Source organism: Rhinoraja longicauda, chromosome 30 (assembly GCF_053455715.1).
Source record: "Rhinoraja longicauda isolate Sanriku21f chromosome 30, sRhiLon1.1, whole genome shotgun sequence".
Lineage (NCBI taxonomy): Eukaryota > Metazoa > Chordata > Chondrichthyes > Rajiformes > Arhynchobatidae > Rhinoraja > Rhinoraja longicauda.
The window spans coordinates 18066072-18084558 of NC_135982.1; the positions used below are offsets into that span (position 1 = coordinate 18066072).

The 18487-nt window shown below is 39.4% G+C and overlaps 1 protein-coding gene across 22 annotated transcripts in view; it reads left to right on the forward strand.

Moving 5' to 3' along the window:
* The window catches only part of eif4g3b (eukaryotic translation initiation factor 4 gamma, 3b), a 209792-nt gene that overhangs the window by 71159 nt on the left and 120146 nt on the right, over positions 1–18487 (forward strand). For 16 of the 22 annotated variants that reach the window (XM_078425386.1, XM_078425388.1, XM_078425391.1 and 13 more), the window contains 2 exons: positions 7895–7987; positions 12893–12925. In XM_078425386.1, the coding sequence (XP_078281512.1) occupies positions 7895–7987; positions 12893–12925 (126 nt within the window). The remainder of the gene's footprint in view (positions 1–7894; positions 7988–12892; positions 12926–18487) is intronic. The other 6 variants (XM_078425390.1, XM_078425392.1, XM_078425396.1 and 3 more) reach the window with 1 other exon arrangement.

Here is an 18487-nt window from a genome sequence, read left to right on the forward strand (position 1 = left end):
ATAACAAAAAAAGGACGAAAAGGAAAGACTGACTGTAAGCGAGGCTGCCATCGCAGTGCCACCCAGTGGAATTATGTGGTTTATTTCCAATTCTTTTATTTTTCCACCTCCTATTGTGGGGGATTGTTTTCACATAATATGTAATAAAACTTCTTGACTTCGAAAACAGTTTTTTTGAAGAAGGAACCAAAAAGGTTGATGAGGACAAAGTTGGAGATGTTTCTATATGGATTTCAGCAAGGCATTTGATAAGGTTCCACATGGTTGCCTGTAAGGTCAGATCACATGGGAACAAGGGAGAGCTAGCTGACTGGATGAAGAATTGGCTTCATGGAATAAAGCAGAGGGTAATGATGGAAGATTGTTTTTCGGACTGGAGGGCTGTGATTAGTGTTGTGCTTCAGGGATCGGTGCTGGGTCCATTGCTATTTTTTGATTATATCAGCAATTTGCATGAGAATGTTGAAGGTGTGATCAGTAAGTTTGCAGGTAACAAAGATGATCATCAAAAATTATAGTAGTAATTTGATCAGTTGGGCAAGTGGGCTGAGGAATGGTTCATGGAGTTTAATGCAGGTTAATGGTGTGTTGCATTATGGGATGTCAAATTTTTCAGTGAGTGGCAGGGTGCTGCGAAGTGTAGAGCAGAGGGATCTAGGAATGCAGGCACATAGTTCTTTGAAAGTGGCATCAAAGGTAGATAGGGTGGTCAAGAAGCCTTTTGGTACATTGGCCTTCATCGGTCAGGGTATTGAGTATAGAATTTGGGATGTTATGTTACAGCTGTAAAAGACGTTGGTGAGGAGGCATTTGGAGTATCATGTTCAGTTTTGGTCGCCCTGCTAGAGGAAGGATATTATTAAAGTGGACAAAGTGCAGAGAAGGTTTACAAGGACGTTACCAGGATTTGAGGGCCTGAGTTTTGGGAGAGATAGGACAGGCTAGGACAATGATCCCTAGAGTGCAGGAGGACGAGGGGTGATCTTGTAGAGGTGTATAAGATCATGAGGGAAATAGATAGGGTGATTGGACACTTTTTAACCCAGAGTAGGGGAATCAAGAATCAGAGAGCATAGGTATGTGAAAGGGGAACATTTCATAGGAACCTGAGGGGTAGCTTTATCACACAGAGGGTGGTAAGTATATGAAACGAGCTGCCAGATGATATATTTGAAGCAGATATCACAATATTTAAAAGACATTTGGACAGGTACATAAATAGGAAAGATTTAGAGGGATATGGGCCAAAATAGGATAGGTTTAGAGGAATATGGGCCAAACGCAGGCAGGTGGGACTAGTGCAGATGGGGCATCTTGGTCTGCATGGGCAACTTGAGCTAAGGGCCTGTTACCTTGGTCTATGACTGACTCTAGTTTTGTCAATTGTGCTTAGCATGGTGACAATGACTTCTCCCTGAGATTATTTGGGTTCCTCCCGGGTGCTTTAGTGCCTTCCCCAGACATCCCAATACAGCAAGTAGGTTAACTGGTTATTTTCAATTGCCCTAGAATCGGGGTAGAGTTAACAGTCATGAGTGAGAATAATTCTTGTGAGCTTTAATTGTTTCTTTTGATCAGCACAAATATAACGAACCAAATAGTCATGAGCTTTGTAAATGTTCTGATTCTTTCAATGTCTTAATTGCACAGGTTACTCTTGCTTGGGTGGTTCTTTATAACATTAATTTATGTGGAAACATATTAATATCTGGGTAGAGATTGGTAGCACAGTGGGGTCCAAGGGCACAGAAACCACCTCTGCATTCCATCATATTTGCTTTTTTGCTTTGATATAGGATTTTGGTATTTTTCATAGTAAGTATAAGAGGGGATTAGAGGGTTATGGTCTGAGTGCAGGTAGATGAGACTAGGTCAGGGAGAGTGGTCGGCATGGACTGGTAGGGCCGAACGGGCCTGTTTCCGTGCTGTAGTTGTTATATGGTTATATGGTAAGTACAGACCTAGTTTTTAAAAAACGCGTTTTTATCAAAGAATAGATCTGCTAATTGGCAACTGTATAGCCTCACTGGATTAAAAACAGTGTTCTATGCAGCAGGTTAGCTATTATTTATTCAAAAGTGGGTCCTTTTTGAATATGCTATGGATCAAGTTGAGCTTATCATTTTCATGCTTGTTCTAATGATAGACGCCGATTCTGTTGACTATGCAGTGTCGCTGCAAGGTTGCAATGCTAGCCAGCAGTGATTATCACATGTCAAAGAGAAGACCATACATGATTACAATCAAGCCGTCCACAAGTATACAGATGAAGTATACAACATTTACTGCAAGATGAAGTCCAATAAAGTCTAATTAAAGATAATTAAGTCTTTGTACCTTTAATTTGGTTTCACTTTTTTTGTCAATTTCCTGGTTCTCATTTGCTGAAATTTGAAATTTTTCCAGTCTTCATGTTTACAATAGACAATAGACAATAGGTGCAGGAGTAGGCCATTCAGCCCTTCGAGCCAGCACCGCCATTCAATGCGATCATGGCTGATCACTCTCAATCAGTACCCCGTTCCTGCCTTCTCCCCATACCCCCTCACTCCGCTATCCTTAAGAGCTCTATCCAGCTCTCTCTTGAAAGCATCCAACGAACTGGCCTCCACTGCCTTCTGAGGCAGAGAATTCCACACCTTCACCACTCTCTGACTGAAAAAGTTCTTCCTCATCTCCGTTCTAAATGGCCTACCCCTTATTCTTAAACTGTGGCCCCTTGTTCTGGACTCCCCCAACATTGGGAACATGTTTCCTGCCTCTAATGTGTCCAATCCCCTAATTATTAGCTTTTACTCTTTAATGTGATACTGTAACTTTCATGCATTTGCCTCTGCTATGGTGAAGCAACACCTTCAGTCTGCAAGGATGCCCCTCGGCCTCTATTTCTCCCTTCAAGCTCATAATTCCATTCTGATCTCTCTCTAGCATCCTTTGTTGCTCAAAGATCAGCTACAATTATTTTGATGAATTTTAACTTCTCTAATTAGCCAGAGATAGTTTTTCTGTTGACTTTGTGCTTAAAAGGAGTAGAAATTTTGTTATGAACCATGTATTTATCCTTCAAACATTATGAATTTGCTTGTCTACTGTTATTCCTTTTAATGTAACTACCCAAACTATCATTGTCAATTCAAACCTAGTATCCTTGAAGTGTGCTTTTAGGTTTGAGACCCGGTTTTTGACCAAGCAAAGTTAGTGTACATCTTGATATGTTGTTTCATGAATTACTCTCTAGGTCTGTTTGCAATTACATTTCATTGCACAATTCTAGATCTAAAATAGCCTGTTTCCTTCTCAGTTTTTCAAAATTTGGCATACCATTTTATATTTATTCTGAATTTGTCCTCCATACATTTAACTGCTAATTTGGGTATATATGTACATTCCCTGTAATAACTGTTTATCCTTTGTTCTGTATCCATTTTGCTGATTTGTACTGTGCTCTACATTACCAGGCCTGTGAACAGCTATTACCAATGTTTTATTTGATCCCACTTACTGGCTCCACAAAAGCTAATTCTACTTTTGATTTACCAAATTAGTATTTTCTCTCTCTACTGTCTTTATCCTATCCTTTTTCATCATGGCAATCCATCTCCTCTTACCTTTTAAAATTTCATTAGTTTGCAACCACGTATCTTTAGTGACCGTTAGATAATACCCAATTATTTATTTTATCTGAATGTTACAGATATTTCAAGTATTCAGATCAAATACTTCCTGTTTTGTATTTGGACCATCTTTGTCTACTCTATCTTTAATTAGAGTTGTTAAATAAACAAGGAGCTGCGTGTGCTGGTTTACAAAAAAGACACAATGCTAGAGTAACTCAATGGGTCACACAGCATCTCTGGGGAAAAGGGACATGACTTTTCAGGTCGGGACCCTTCAAACTGGTTGTGGGGGGGGTGGGGGTGGAGGAGAAAGTTGGGAAGGAGAAAAGCTGGCAAGCAATAGGTAGATACAGGTGAGTATTTTTTTAATGTATAAGAAATAGCTGTACAAAGTCAAGAGATAATAAGACAAAAGGTGTGAGGTAAGGATAGAAGTGCGAATTGTGAAGCCGGGGAAGGAGTGTGGGTGGAGGGCAGGGGAGAAATGCGTACATGTCCAAGTGGGGCACAGGGAAAGGGGGACATAGCGAGTTGGGGTTAGTTGCCTAAAGTTGAAGAATTTGACGTTCACATGGTTAGGTTGAAATCTACCCATGCGGAATGTGAGATATTGTTTTTCTAGTTTGCATGTGGTTCATGCTGTTAGGTTGTACACACACAAACTGCAGGAACAGCACCTCGTATTCCGATTGGGAAGCTTACTATCTAACCTCAAACTACCCCGCACCCCATCCCTTCCCCGAGTCCCAACAGGACACGCACCTATTTCTCCCCCACCCCTGTCCTTCCACCTACGTTCTAACCCTCTGGCTTCAAAATTAGCACTTCTATCCTCATCTCGCACCTTTTATATTTTCTACTCTGGACTTTGCCCAACCATCAGCCTATTTTAAAAACAAACCTTCACCAGTAACCACCATTAACTCACCAGGCATTGTCCTGCTTCCAGTTCACTTTAAACCCCCCAGCCCCCCACCCCCCCACCCCCCCCCCCCCCCCAAACATTCAGTCTGAAAAAAAAAGAACCCGAACTTAAACATTACCTATCCGTGTTCTGACATGCTGATCCGTCCGCTGAGTTATTCCAATATTTTGTGTCTTTTTCTAATTAGAGTTCTACGGTTAAATTTGTGTACTGCGTTCCTTCCTGGTCGGCTCTGGTTATTCTTTCCCTGCACTATTGCTCTTTGTCTCCTCTTTATCGTGGTTACTTTTAGTGGAAAGCCCTATGGCACAGCTCTTATTATTTGATTTGTTAGAATGCTGGTTCCAGTTCAATTCAAGTGAAGCCCATCTCAGCAGAACAGTTTCCTCTTTCCATAGGAAATGTGGCAATGTCCCTTGAATTGAAATCCATTTCCCTCAACATCTACCTTTGAACCAAATATTCAATTCTTATCCAGATTACTACCTTAATGCTTTTGATTTTGGACCCTGAGAGCTAATACTACCATAGGAAAATCTCCTATCTTTGTTGTTAATTCCAACATTTCTGAGGCATGGGTACAGGATGGTCAGAGGAAGGACCTAAATATACCAAGTTTTGAGGCCTACGGGAAGAGCAAGGAAAATGGTCGAGGTGAGAAGTGATAAATTATGTCAACAATATAATGAAAGAAGTGGGTAGAAATTTGACGAGTTAAATGAAGAAGTAAAGGCTTAATCTATTAAGAGTTGTAAGTTAGCTGCTTGGTTCCTCCTGTGAAGTGGTTAAATATATAAATACAGGTATCAAACAAGATGGTGCAAAGGTAGGATGCTTTTATTGTATTATTTTAACTTTCAAACAGATTAAGATGATCAGAACAGTTGTTTGCATCAGTGTGTCCTGTGCAAACAAGGTAGCTTGTCTTATTACTTTGAATAATGTATAATAAACTTGTTTGATACTCCATAAGGCAGAATAATAATCTTTGCCGGGGCTCGTTATTCAAACAATGATTCTGTCAATACTTGGGCCAAAAAGGGAAAGATATCTGTGAATGGAATGAGTAATGTACAAATAAGTCAGTAATTAATAATCACCGAGTATATATTCTAGTTTTATGATGGGAAGGTATTGAAGGGCAAGTGGTACAGGCCTAATCAAGGAATAACACATGCAATAGTGTAGACAAGAAGTGAGTAATGGAATGAGTAATGTTTGTTTTAATTTCAAGAAATTAGGTAGTTGATTATCAAGCAAGATGCATTGTGATGTATATTTCAAGATGGTTGAATTGTGGCTAAGCCATGCCGATTAATTGTAAACACTGGCTATGCAAATAGTGTTAAATGGAAAGTAAGCTGGATAAACTCAGCAAGGCTGTCAGCAAAAGAAAAGGATAAAATTAGAATTTTAAATGCAGGCCCTTAACAATATTCATCTAAATTCTTGACCTGTTTTAAGATGATAACACATTGTATATTTACAGTATTTCATCGGATTCATTGTATGTTTCTGGTTACAATTGATGTCTGTCTCTCTTTATAATGCAGGTGATGAAACCATAATAGTGATAGAACAACTAACTGCTTGGTGTAGTCATGATGCGTTTACTGCAAATACATATTCAATTTATTCATTAATTTGATCGTGATTTGTTTTTGTGTTTGGGATTATGTATCTCAAAAGTTATCGATGGTCAAGAGTAACATAATGGCCATTAATGTAGGTTATTATCGTTTATGAGCAACTGAGAATGTAATTGACTGATTAGATAGGATGCAGCTAAGTGAAATAGGTTGTCAATGTGGTTGTTTGGATAATGCACCGTAAAAACCAACAGTCCCTGGAGCATGCTAGTACTGACATGCAAACATGATGAATTTTCTTTCCCTGGATATTTTACCGAATCTCACTTATTTTAAGTAATGATACAGCTTTGTTTGGAAAATGATTTCAAAGTCGCTAAGGGTGCACGAATGATCAGAAAATCAGTGAGAAATGGGCTGTGGAAGTTGTGCTTCCTTAGAATAAACACCAGAGAATTGCCTTTCATCCCTTCTCATCTCCAAGTCACTAAATCCCTTCAATTGCTCTTCTCCCCTATTAAAATTAGTTTAATTTAAAATTGTTTCCTTGTACTCCTACTCTCCTTTTGTTCATCAGTTAGCTTACTTCAACAATCAGATGAACTATCCCTGTGAAAGTTTGCAGCAGGGGTAGTTAGAAGCTATTGTGTTTCCATTTAGCTTAAGGGATTTCACCACTGTAAGTACAAGTTTTGATATTGAAATAACAATTAAGATGGGAAGGTACTAACTTAATGTCCACGATATTGTTTTTACTGTTTCTGGATTCTCTGAAATTTAATAAGTTTTGGCTTGTCTCCATACCTTGATAATATTGAACCAAATAACGTTTGTACTTAAATTAGGATTAGATTAACAAGTAACTTCTTACAAGGAAAATGCTGGAAAAGGATTGATGCTGACTTTCCGCAGAAATCGAATTAATTTTTTTGTTGCATCTGTGACATAGAAACAATATCCATGTGCAGTTGGTGAAAAATTAATTTTTTTCTATATTCCATGTTCTCTCTGCTGAGCAAACAATCAGGCCCTGAAGGGCAGGGCAGGGTATGCCTGCAGTTGAATAATCACTTGAACAAACAGCACAGGTAAACTGATTGCTCAACCTATAGGTAACTAGAAAGGATGACATTGCTGCCCCGAGGAGCAATATGTAACGACCCATGTGAGGGATGCATGTGGATTTGTAGATATGTAAACGGCTTGAACAAGTTAGTCTGAAGTCTTTAGTCTGATGAAGGGTTCCAATCCGAAACGTCGCCTAATCTTTTTCTCTAGAGATGCTGCCTGACCCGCTGAGTTACTCCAGTGTTTTGTGTCTATCTTTGGTATAAACCAGCATCTGCAGTTCCTTCCTACACATGAATAAGTTACTTGACGTGAAGATAGTTATGACTTTTTAAAGCCATTGTGATGGAGAGTAAGATATTATGTTGTTCTGGTAGATTCTGTGGTGTTTAAAATATTTATTTCTGATTGCTGTGCTGTAGTTTCAATTTTCCAAGGAATGGAATGCTATTAAAACAGTGGTCATGTAGCATATCACTTTCAGAAGAAGCTTTTAGCAATGAGTTCTGCATTTGGATTATTTGCTAAAACTTTGGGCAATCATCCATACTCAATCCTTTCAAGTTGTGAACATTTTCTGAATGGAGGACTGAGATCCGATTGATCGGTTTAATGTGTGTAGAGGATTTGAATGTTTTATTAAATTGCAGGCCCTTTCACATTTTTAATGTAGCTATGGATTTCTTTTTATTCAGGCATCTTTCCAGTCTGGCCAGAATGCAGCTCCACTTCCTCTTGTGTACTCCCAAAACCCACAGACAATGACTACGCAACCACAGGCAAGACAGGTAAGCTATCTCTGGGAAATTGCCAATGCAGCATCTTGATTTCATTCACAATTATTATTCTAGTGTTAAAAGGCATGCTTTTGGTGTAATGCATTTTATTTTCAGTGCTTTCCACAACAGAATAATTGCTACCCAATCATTGATAACTACAACACAAAATAAAAGCAGAAAATGCTGCAGATACTGCGCAGATCAGGCTGCCTATGTGGGAAGAGAGTGTGTTATCGTCAGTGTTGCATTGCTATTTTTTTAGGTGCCAGAGCTGTCACTGGTGCCAGAGCAGCCGCTGTTAATTTCCCCGCTAGTTAAAATTCCCCGCTGTTTTGGCTTTTTTTTACAGAGGTGCCGGAGCGGCGCTCCGGTGAGGTGCTCCGGTGAGCTCCGGCAGCACTGCACCACTGGTTATCGTTTTAGGTCCAGTGTCTTTCATCAAAACTGGAAAGGAGAGAGAGAGAGAGAGAAGCTTGTTAAGCTGTACGGAGGGTCGGGATGTCGGTGGGAGGGGGAGACGCAGGGTTGTAGATGAGATGGGTGTCTTTGGTAAATATGATCACAGGGACAAACTGTATCCAAGATTATTTGTCAATGAGTGCATGGAAGAAGTTATAGAGTGAGAACATGGTTAAAACAACATCAATAAAATAATGTAGGTTGCAAAATGCAAAGCTGGAAGACATGCCCCCCAAGTCCAGAACAGAACAAGCAATGAGTTCTCAGGAGGAGCTCTCGTAGACATCAGTCTGAAGAAGGGTCTCGATTTGAAACGTCACCCATTCCTTCTCTCCTGAGATGCTGCCTGACCCGCTGAGTTACTCCAGCATTTTGTGTCTACCTTCAATTTGAACCAGCATCTGCAGTTATTTTCCTACACATCTTGCCGCTCCACTGCGAATTCTCCTCAAGGTACGTCTAAAAGCAGTTCGACAAGAGTTTAGTAACATGCTCTCTCACTGCGCCCCTTCTGTGATTCCTTCTGCCCTCACATCAGTCTGAAGAAGGGTCTTGACCCGAAACGTCACCCATTCCTTCTCTCCTGAGATGCTGCCTGACCCGCTGAGTTACTCCAACATTTTGTGTCTACCTACCCCTTGACCATGACCCCACAGATGAACACCAGGCTATATCAAGTCCCAGACCATTTCTGATTTCATTGTCTGACAATCTCCCCTCCATAACTTCCAATCATATCGTTCCCCAGCCCCGCATTGCGAGTTTCTATCTCCTCCCCAAAAGCCACAAACAAGACTGCCCTGGCAGACCCATCATCTCTGCAACCTCCTGATGCACTGAACATCTCCACATACCCTGATTCCATTTTATCCCCTCTGGTTCAGTCCTTCCCACCTACATCCAAGACACTCTCATGCCCATTCAATAACTTTAAATTTCTAGACTTCTAAACCCCCACCCTGCCCTCAAATTTACCTGGATTATCACTGACCGCTCTCCCCTTTGTTGATCTCTTTGTCTCCATCACAGGGGACAGACAATTGACTAATGTCTACTACAAAGACTGTGTTCCCTACTCTCAATTAATCCTTCTTCTCGGCATCTTCTCTCAATATGATTCTATGCGAGGACATTGGAGATGTCCTCTTTCTTCAGTAAATGTGGTTTCCCCCCATATGTCATAGATGGATCCCTCAACCGCATCTCCTTTTGTCCAGTGGTTCTGCTCTCACTCCCCCAACCCCCCTTGTATCTCCTTCCCAGTTCTAACAAAGAGCCTTTGACCTGAAAGGTTAATTCTTGTTTCTCTTCCTAAAAATACTGCTTGACTTGATCTGTGTTTCTAGCATTTTCTTTTTGGATTTAGATTTATAACATTACCAGATTTTTTCATTTCTATTTATATGTTAACACAGTTTTGTTTAATAGAACTAGCTATAGACTATTTGTATGGAATATCAGCCAAGATCTGTCAGTGTCGATGTATCATAACTTTCATTTTCATGAACGATATACCAATCTGTTACACAACTTAAGAATTGCCATCTTGGGAGTATTTTCTCCTGAATATTTATATTATTCACAAATGATTATAATTCAAAATATACTTTAAAAATTTAATTAATGCCGAAACTCTTTTTTATTTGAGTAAGCTCAAAACAACTATTGGGCATTTTAATGAGCAGAACTGCCTGCAAGATTGATTTATTGCGTGTCCACCTAATTTACAAAGACTATCATTATTCTTTTTAATATTTGTTGTAAACATGAGAATCATTAGTTTTCATAGATTCTTCATTACCTCTTCACCTTGCAGAATCCTGCAAAAAGTGTCTTGAAAAAAGCCTTTCCTTATTTTCCCCAAAGAAATCTGGCTTCTTGGTGGCAATCTCTTTCTGTATCAAAATGATCCAACAACACTTTTTGCCATGTTCCATGCGAAAGCTGCAGCAGGAATGATCAAGTTTGTCTCCCTCGGAATCTATTTTTGGTTAAGACCCTTCCTCTGGACTGAAAGAGTAGAGGAGAGATAGTACTCTTTTAGTCCTTTTGAAGGATCTCTACCTAAAACGTCTACTGTCCATTTCCCTGCTCAGAGGCTGCCCGGCCCTCTGAGTTCCTTCAGCACCTCTATTTTATTGGATTCCAACATCTGCAGTCTCTTGTGCTTCAATATCCCTTTTAACTGACTCCCTCTTGTGGAGCTATAATGATATTTATATCTGTGTATAACACCCACTTAAGTTTGATACATAGGGGAAAAAAACCCAAAAGATGCTGGTTTAAATCGAAGGTAGACACAAAATGCTGGAGTAACTCAGCGGGTCAGGCAGCATCTCGGGAGAGAAGGAATGGGTGATGTTTCGGGTTGAGACCCTTCTTCAGACTGATGCTGCCTGACCCGCTGAGTTACTCCAGCATTTTGTGTCCACCTTAAGTTTGACACTTATTTTGCTAAGTCTCTTGCGAACAGACTCTTGAGAGGCTTTGCTCACTTGTGAGAGATTTATTTTCTCTTTTTAATGAACTGTGCCAATTGTACTCGACAAAGTATTATTGGGATTCATTTGTCTGTAGTATTGAGATCATGTTTGTCGACTACCTCCATCGATTAATATTTTTTCCTGTCTCCCTGTCAACTCTTTGCTTACAGCTGATAACCCAGGTCCTGTACAGTATTTTTATGGCATAATCCTCATGGGCGGCAGGTGTTCTTTTTCTCCATCTGTTCCTTCCTCAACTGCCCCATCAAAAGTAATCATCCCTTTTGCTTAAATAATCTGTTTTTACTCCATCCACCATTACCTTTTTTCTTAAGCTTGAAAAACATGTAAACATCTCTCTTGAATTAAAAAATATATATTTGCAATAAGCTTCAAGCAGGGTGGACAGGGTCAGTAGAAAGTGAATTAAGTCACGGTATATTTTCCTTGTCATCCATGCCTTAATGTAATTGTTTGCTGATTCTTTTCCTTTGGTTCTTATTTTCAGACCTCATTCTTGATCACCCCTTTCATATCTTACCGAACTAAACTTACCACTTGCAATTGACCTTTTTTTCTATCTGGTCACCAAGACTCTCGGCTTTGATATGATCTCATGTGAGTGCTTTAGAGCATTCAAAATGTGCATACCTGAGTTAATTTGACATCTCTATCTCTATTTTGTAAAGTACAATTCTATTGAACTGACGACTTGTTAGCAAGTCAGAACTGCTGTTCTTATCCAATACGCACTACTGCTGCTATGGCTATCGTTCACTTGGCCATTCCTATGCAGTCATTTGGTATCGAGATGCTTGTTATTTTCTACTAATATCTCAGGCTATACATGCCATATTTTTGCAGTGTTTCACCAATGTATTAGCAAAAACCATCTTAGACCTGGACTGTTGTGTCTTGGGATTGTGCTAAGTAAGTGCAAGCAGTTGAAATGACATTATACTTTATTAAATTTAACAATGTTTCTGTTTAACCCATGTCTAGTGTATGTTTCTTAATTAACTAAGTAAATCAGTTTGTGCATTATCATCAGAACTAGCATTAATAAGGATGGGTCATTTATCCAAAGTTTTAGACTTTCAGCATTTCAATGTTAAGGTTGAGGTGACTCCTCTAAATTATTACCTTACAGATAGCTGGTTGACGAGATGTATGCCATTATTGCCATTTCAAAGTTTACTACAACGATGTGGGCAAGAATGTTTTTGCCTTGTGCTCTATTTGAGACATGCATTCAGAAACATTGTTAAAATAAGCCAGTGATTTATATTTAAGAATGACACTTTGATAGTGATAATGTATGTTTTAATCTCATGCCCCTCTACAATTGCTACATTTTTGATCCTGTCAATTCCCTCAATTGATATTGTCCAGCTGGGTTGGACATTCCTTGTCTGAATTCTGGCGTGCCCTATCTAATTGCAGCACAGTGCATCTTTGGTAGTGCTTCCTCCTCTGCAATTTGAAGAACCAATCTTTGTTATCCTTTTCCTCATGTACGTATCAATGTATATTACTCATCTCAAATGGATTCGTTATCATTTATCGCCTCAATGTTCAACAGTTTTTTCTCTTTAAATGTAGTTTGCATAAATTTGGATTTTTAATTGATATTCATTTTGATTCTTTGAAAATTGCAATTTGTACATGTTTATCACCAAGCATTGTCCTTAAGTACAAGGTAAATATTGCCTTTTTAAGGCATCAAGATAGTGATCTCATATAATTTCAGTTTAGCAGAAAAATTAATTTGTGTATGATGGAATGCTGCCTTGTAATTCTGATTTGTGGAAAGCTTTAATTTTCTTTTAAACCTAATGTGTGTTTAGTGACATCAAGTGCTGGTATATTAGAACTGTGGTTTAATGCTTGTGCTTTTGAGTTTTCTAGTCTGTCCTTGCGTTCTTGCTGACTCTGTGTGCCTTTCCCATGTGTATTTCTTACTTCTCTTCAGTTCGCAGCAGGGCCCCGGGCTGCCCACCACCAGGTATTTACCCCATTCACTTCATACATCTCAATTTTTGCCAAAAGAAATATTAGCCTTAATGAGTAGTTCTCACTTTACTGATCGAACAATGCACTTATTAAATGGGGAAAGGTCAGATTGCATTCAGTTTCCCAAAAAATGTTGACATTTGGTTTGAGCAACTGACCTTAAACATAAAAAAAGTAATATGTTCAAAATGGTCTTCAAGCAAAACTCCTTTTGGCCACCAAATAACTGTTTGGCCTGTTGGCTGCTAACAGTTGAAAATTTCTAACTTCGTAATTTTCACCATTTCTATTGCAATGAATTGCTGGGTGAGGAGCCGATCTGAATTTTTTAAGCCATGCTTGATTAAAAATTATGTAGTTGAGACATCAATAGTTTAAATGCTTGATAATATGAATACATCCTCTGGTTTTAGATTGTTAAGGGAAGTTAGTAAGAAAATTGTTGTGGCTTTATCTATAATCGTACAAACATCTGTAGATTCAGGATTGGTGCCTGAAAATTAGAAATAGTAAGCATTATACCATTGTACAGAAATGAATGAAGCCCGTAACTGGACAAGCCTTTTTGACTTCAGTAGTGGGGAAAATTTCTAGATGGAATTAGTGATAGAATTGGTGGACACTTGGACAAGTATAGATTGATTAGACAAAGCTTCTTTAGTTCTGCTAAATAAATCATGTCTAACTAATTTGACATTTTTTTGTGAAGTATTGGAGTAGAATTTCCATATAACCATATAACCATATAACAACTACAGCACGGAAACAGGCCCGTTCGGCCCTTCCAGTCCATGCCGACCACTCTCCCTGACCTAGTCTCATCTACCTGCACTCAGACCATAACCCTCTAATCCCCTCTTATCCATATACCTATCCAATTTACTTTTAAATAATAAAATCGAGCCAGCCTCCACCACTTCCACCGGAAGCCCATTCCATACAGCCACCACCCTCTGAGTAAAGAAGTTACCCCTCATGTTACCCCTAAACTTTTGTCCCTCAATTCTGAAGCTATGTCCCCTTGTTGGAATCTTCCCCACTCTCAAAGGGAAAAGCCTACCCACGTCAACTCTGTCCGTCCCTCTCAAAATTTTAAAAACCTCTATCAAGTCCCCCCTCAACCTTCTACGCTCCAAAGAATAAAGACCCAACCTGTTCAACCTCTCTCTGTAGCTTAAGTGCTGAAACCCAGGCAACATTCTAGTAAATCTCCTCTGCTATCTTATCAACTATCTTAAATTGGTTGCTCATAGTCACTTCTCTACTCAGTAAAATCCAATTCCTTCATTCATCCACATCTTTCAGTATTAGATCTCAATTAAATCTGTCATTGGCTTTTTTTGTAGATCTCATTTGTGCCTTTTTAGGTGCTACTTATTTCCAACAAGGTAGTAACCAGAACTGCTGTAACCAGTACTCCAGCTGTGGTATAACTAATTATCTGGCAGGTATAGCTTGCAGAACTCAAGTTTTTCTTGGACACTCTCCTTTCAATACTCGCTATCATAAGCCACCAATAGTAATCTTCCAGTTACTACCTTTGTTTGCCTGCAGTGACATCTCCTTCCTATCTTCCTGTATAGTAATTGCAGGACCACATCTCTCTTTACATCATCAACCTTGGTATGGATCACGATTGCTGATATTTCATCATCCCTAGCAGAATATTCTATAGCCATTGGTGATGATTTTCACTCTAGCACTCGAGTCTAACTGCAATCATCACACAAACGGATCTCCCTTCCATTAACACTTCAAGCTGCCTCGGCAAGGCCACCGGCATAATCAAGGACGTGTCTCGCCCTAGTACTCCCTCTTCTCCTCTCTCCTATCAGGCAAGAGGTACAGAAGTGTAAAAACCTATATTTCCAGATTCAGGGACTGTTTCATCTCAGCTGTTATCAGGCAACTGAACCGTCCTATCGACAACTAGAGAATGGTCCGAGCTACTATGTACCTCATTAGAGCCCCTCGGACTATCTTTAATCAGACTTTACTGGACTTTATCTTGTCACTGTGGTCGTCTCAATTGTAATCATGTTTTGTCCTTCCACTGACTGGTTAGCACGCTACAAAAAGATTTTTACTGTACCTTGGTACATGTGACGATAAACAAAACTAAACCAAAGTACTTTTGCCAAAATCAAAACAAAATGCTTATTTTTTTAGAATCCCTTCCAGATCTGCTGTTTAATTTCTTGCCGTTAGACTGAGCTTGTCCTCAAAACTTCCCAACCGTTCACTTAATCCCTTTTTGAACTGCTGACCATCCAAATTTCTCCCCTCATCCCAATGCTGACCGTGACTAACTTATCTCAATCCTTTAACGTTACTACTTCCTATCTGAAAAAATGTTCCGCTCTTTCAAGTGTCCACTCTGTAAATGGTCCGAGGACAAAAGTCTGAGAAAAAGTTAAAGCATGGTGGAAGATGAACATTTATCTCCATGTTATGACTGAAAAATATTGTGACTATGCAGAAGACACATCAGTGAGTCAACAGAGTACAGTTGTGAAGTAAATAAATGCTCCAGGTTTTTGAAAAGGCTAAACCTGAAGACAGTAGATTAGTTTTTTAAACATTTGATTCAACAAATATTTTGAAGAAGTAACTGGATTTAAGGATCTTCGCAAAAGCTGATACAGAAGGGAAATATAGAAGGAAGATCCAGAGCTTAGTGTCTTGGGAATTGAAAGCATAGCTGCTGATTATGAAGTTATTAAATTCAGTCATGATCAGAAGACTGGAATTATCTAATATGCCAAAAGATAAACACAAAAAGCTGGAGTAACTCAGCAGGTCAGACAGCATCTCTGGAGAAAAGGAATAGGTGACATTTCAGATCGAGAACCTTCTTCAGAAAAATAAATCTCTAGTAATAGGACTGGAGCAGATGAGAGAGAAAGAGAGGGACAAGATGGATGGATTGATCTGCAAATAAAGATGAACATTTTCAAATCAACATGTAATTTGAAGATGAACACATATAGAGCTGATGATGAACAATACTTAAAATTAGACGAGGTCTTCCAGATCACAACAACGCAAGTATACAGAGAGTAAATAAGGAAAACCTGAAATGAATGCATCAGAATAGTAAATGCTGGGTGTTACAAAGGCATAACTAAGGGTTTCAGAAGCAGAGGAAGCAACAGGTAATGCTATGAAGGTGGTAATAATGATGATTCTGAAAAGTGATATAGTGATGTGGCACACAACCCATCTCGGGCAGTCTGGTTCAGTTTCAGATAGGGAAACGGATAATGTTTGTGTCAAGACTTTGTTTTGGGAATTAAAGTTGACATCTATTCTTAATATGAAACGTATACCGTACTCAAAAGTTAATGGACAAATGTTTACACAGTTTAAAGATAATAAAAGAGGTAAATCCATGCCTGGACATGGTTGTTGAGGAAATTGACTCTTTTATCATATTTAAAGGTACCCACCATTAATACTTAAAAAATAAACTGAGGCTAATGAGGAGCCACAAAATATTACTGACAGACTAGAATAAGGAAAATCCCAAAGCGCATTGCGTATATTAAGGGCGTGGAATATTTCCTTTATGAGGAGAGACTGATGGACTGGTTATGTTTTACTGGTATGGAGGATGCTGAGCGTGAACCCGATCAGGTACATAATATTATGAGGGGCGCAGGTAGTAAGCAACTTCTTCCTCCATAGCAGAAGCATCTAAGACTAGTGGGCATAGATTTAGGGTGGGGCAGATACTCTTGCAAGATTTAATTATTGACACATACTTAATAAATGCATAGAATGTTATGGACCCGGAATGGCGGGACTGTCGTATGTTGAAAGATTGGAGCGACTAGGCTTGTATACACTGGAATTTAGAAGGATGAGAGGGGATCTTATTGAAACATATAAGATTATTAAGGGGTTGGACACGTTAGAGGCAGGAAACATGTTCCCAATGTTGTGGGAGTCCAGGACCAGGGGCCACAGTTTAAGAATAAGGGGTAGACCATTTAGAACGGAGATGAGGAAAAACTTTTTCAGTCAGAGTTGTAAATCTGTGGAATTCCTTGCCTCAGAAGGCAGTGGAGGCCAATTCTCTGAATGCATTCAAGAGAGAGCTAGATAGAGCTCTTAAGGATAGCGGAGTCAGTGGGTATGGGGAGGTGGCAGGAATGGGGTACTGATTGAGAATGATCAGCCATGATCACATTGAATGGTGGTGCTGGCTCAAAGGGCCGAATGGCCTACTCCTGCACCTATTGTCTATTGTTTATTGACTTTGTGCTGGTAAATGGGATTAATATGGTCAGCATGGATGTGCTATATGTCCCAATGGCAATAATATGCCTTTTTATATTCCTGCCAAAATGGGCAATTTCATTTTTTTTCACATTGTATTTTCTAGATTTTGACTCACTCATAAAGCCTTTGTCTCTTTGTAGGCTCTGTCCTCTTTACAACTTACTTCCTAAGTAGTCTTTGTATAATCTGCAGATCTCGCAATCATGCCTTCTGCCTTCATCCTTGAAGGTACCAAAGGTATTGATGTTAAATATATATAAATTGTGAAAAGGTAAAGCCCCAGCACTGATACTTGAGGTAGACCATTTGTTGCATTTTGTCAACCAGAAAAAATCCCATTTAATCTCGCTGTATTCCTGGGAGCCAGCCAATGTCTATCCATGCGAATATGTTGGTTCCTAAACTGTGAGCTACTTTTTGCCTATAGTAGCATTTGATGTGGGCCATTTGAAATGTTGTCCTGAAATCTAAGTATAGTGCATCCTTCTCTCCCTTTATTCACGGTACATTACCTTTCAGAGAATCTCAATAGGATTAATGCTCTTTCTTTTTCACAAAAGCTTGTTGGCTTTGCCTGGACAAAACCAAGCAAATGCAGCTTACCTAGTTGATCGATAGTGGAGAGCAGGTGAAAGATGATATAATTCAGTATGGAAAAATAGTACAATGTTTGTGAAAGGCAAGGAGGAAGGATTACCTTTGGCATATTTGCCTTGGATGTCATAAGAAACTTTGTGTACAATTTTGGGTTGAAAGCCTGTTTGGAGATGCTTGCATGAGGTCTGAGTAAGCCATCCATATGCTCAAGAAGTTTAGAGGAAAGGAAAATGGAAGATTGGGTAGTGATCTGGAAGAATGGAAAAATGTGGATTTTTCAGAAGATTGATGATCGCTAATTTGAAGGCGGGGGGGGGGGGGGGGGAGGAGGAGGGAAACAATGCCTGAAGAAGAAAAAAATGTTAACATAATCATCTAACCTTGTGGTGCCAGGGTACATGTTGGGTGGTCGAAGGAGGAGGAAGGCCTTGTTGAAAGAATAACTTAATAGAGTGAGGATACAAGTAATTGCATGGCAGGCAGCAGCTGGAAAGGTGGAAGAAAAGCTGAAATGTTATTTTGGGGATAAAGTTTGGAGGGAGGTGATGGGAAGAGAAAGTCGTTGCAGGCAATAAAAATTTGACACCACTCATTAGAAAGATTTTAGTGAAGGTTACAGTGTCCATCCAGTCAATGGTGAAAGACCTTTCCTTTCCAGCAAATGAGCATTTTG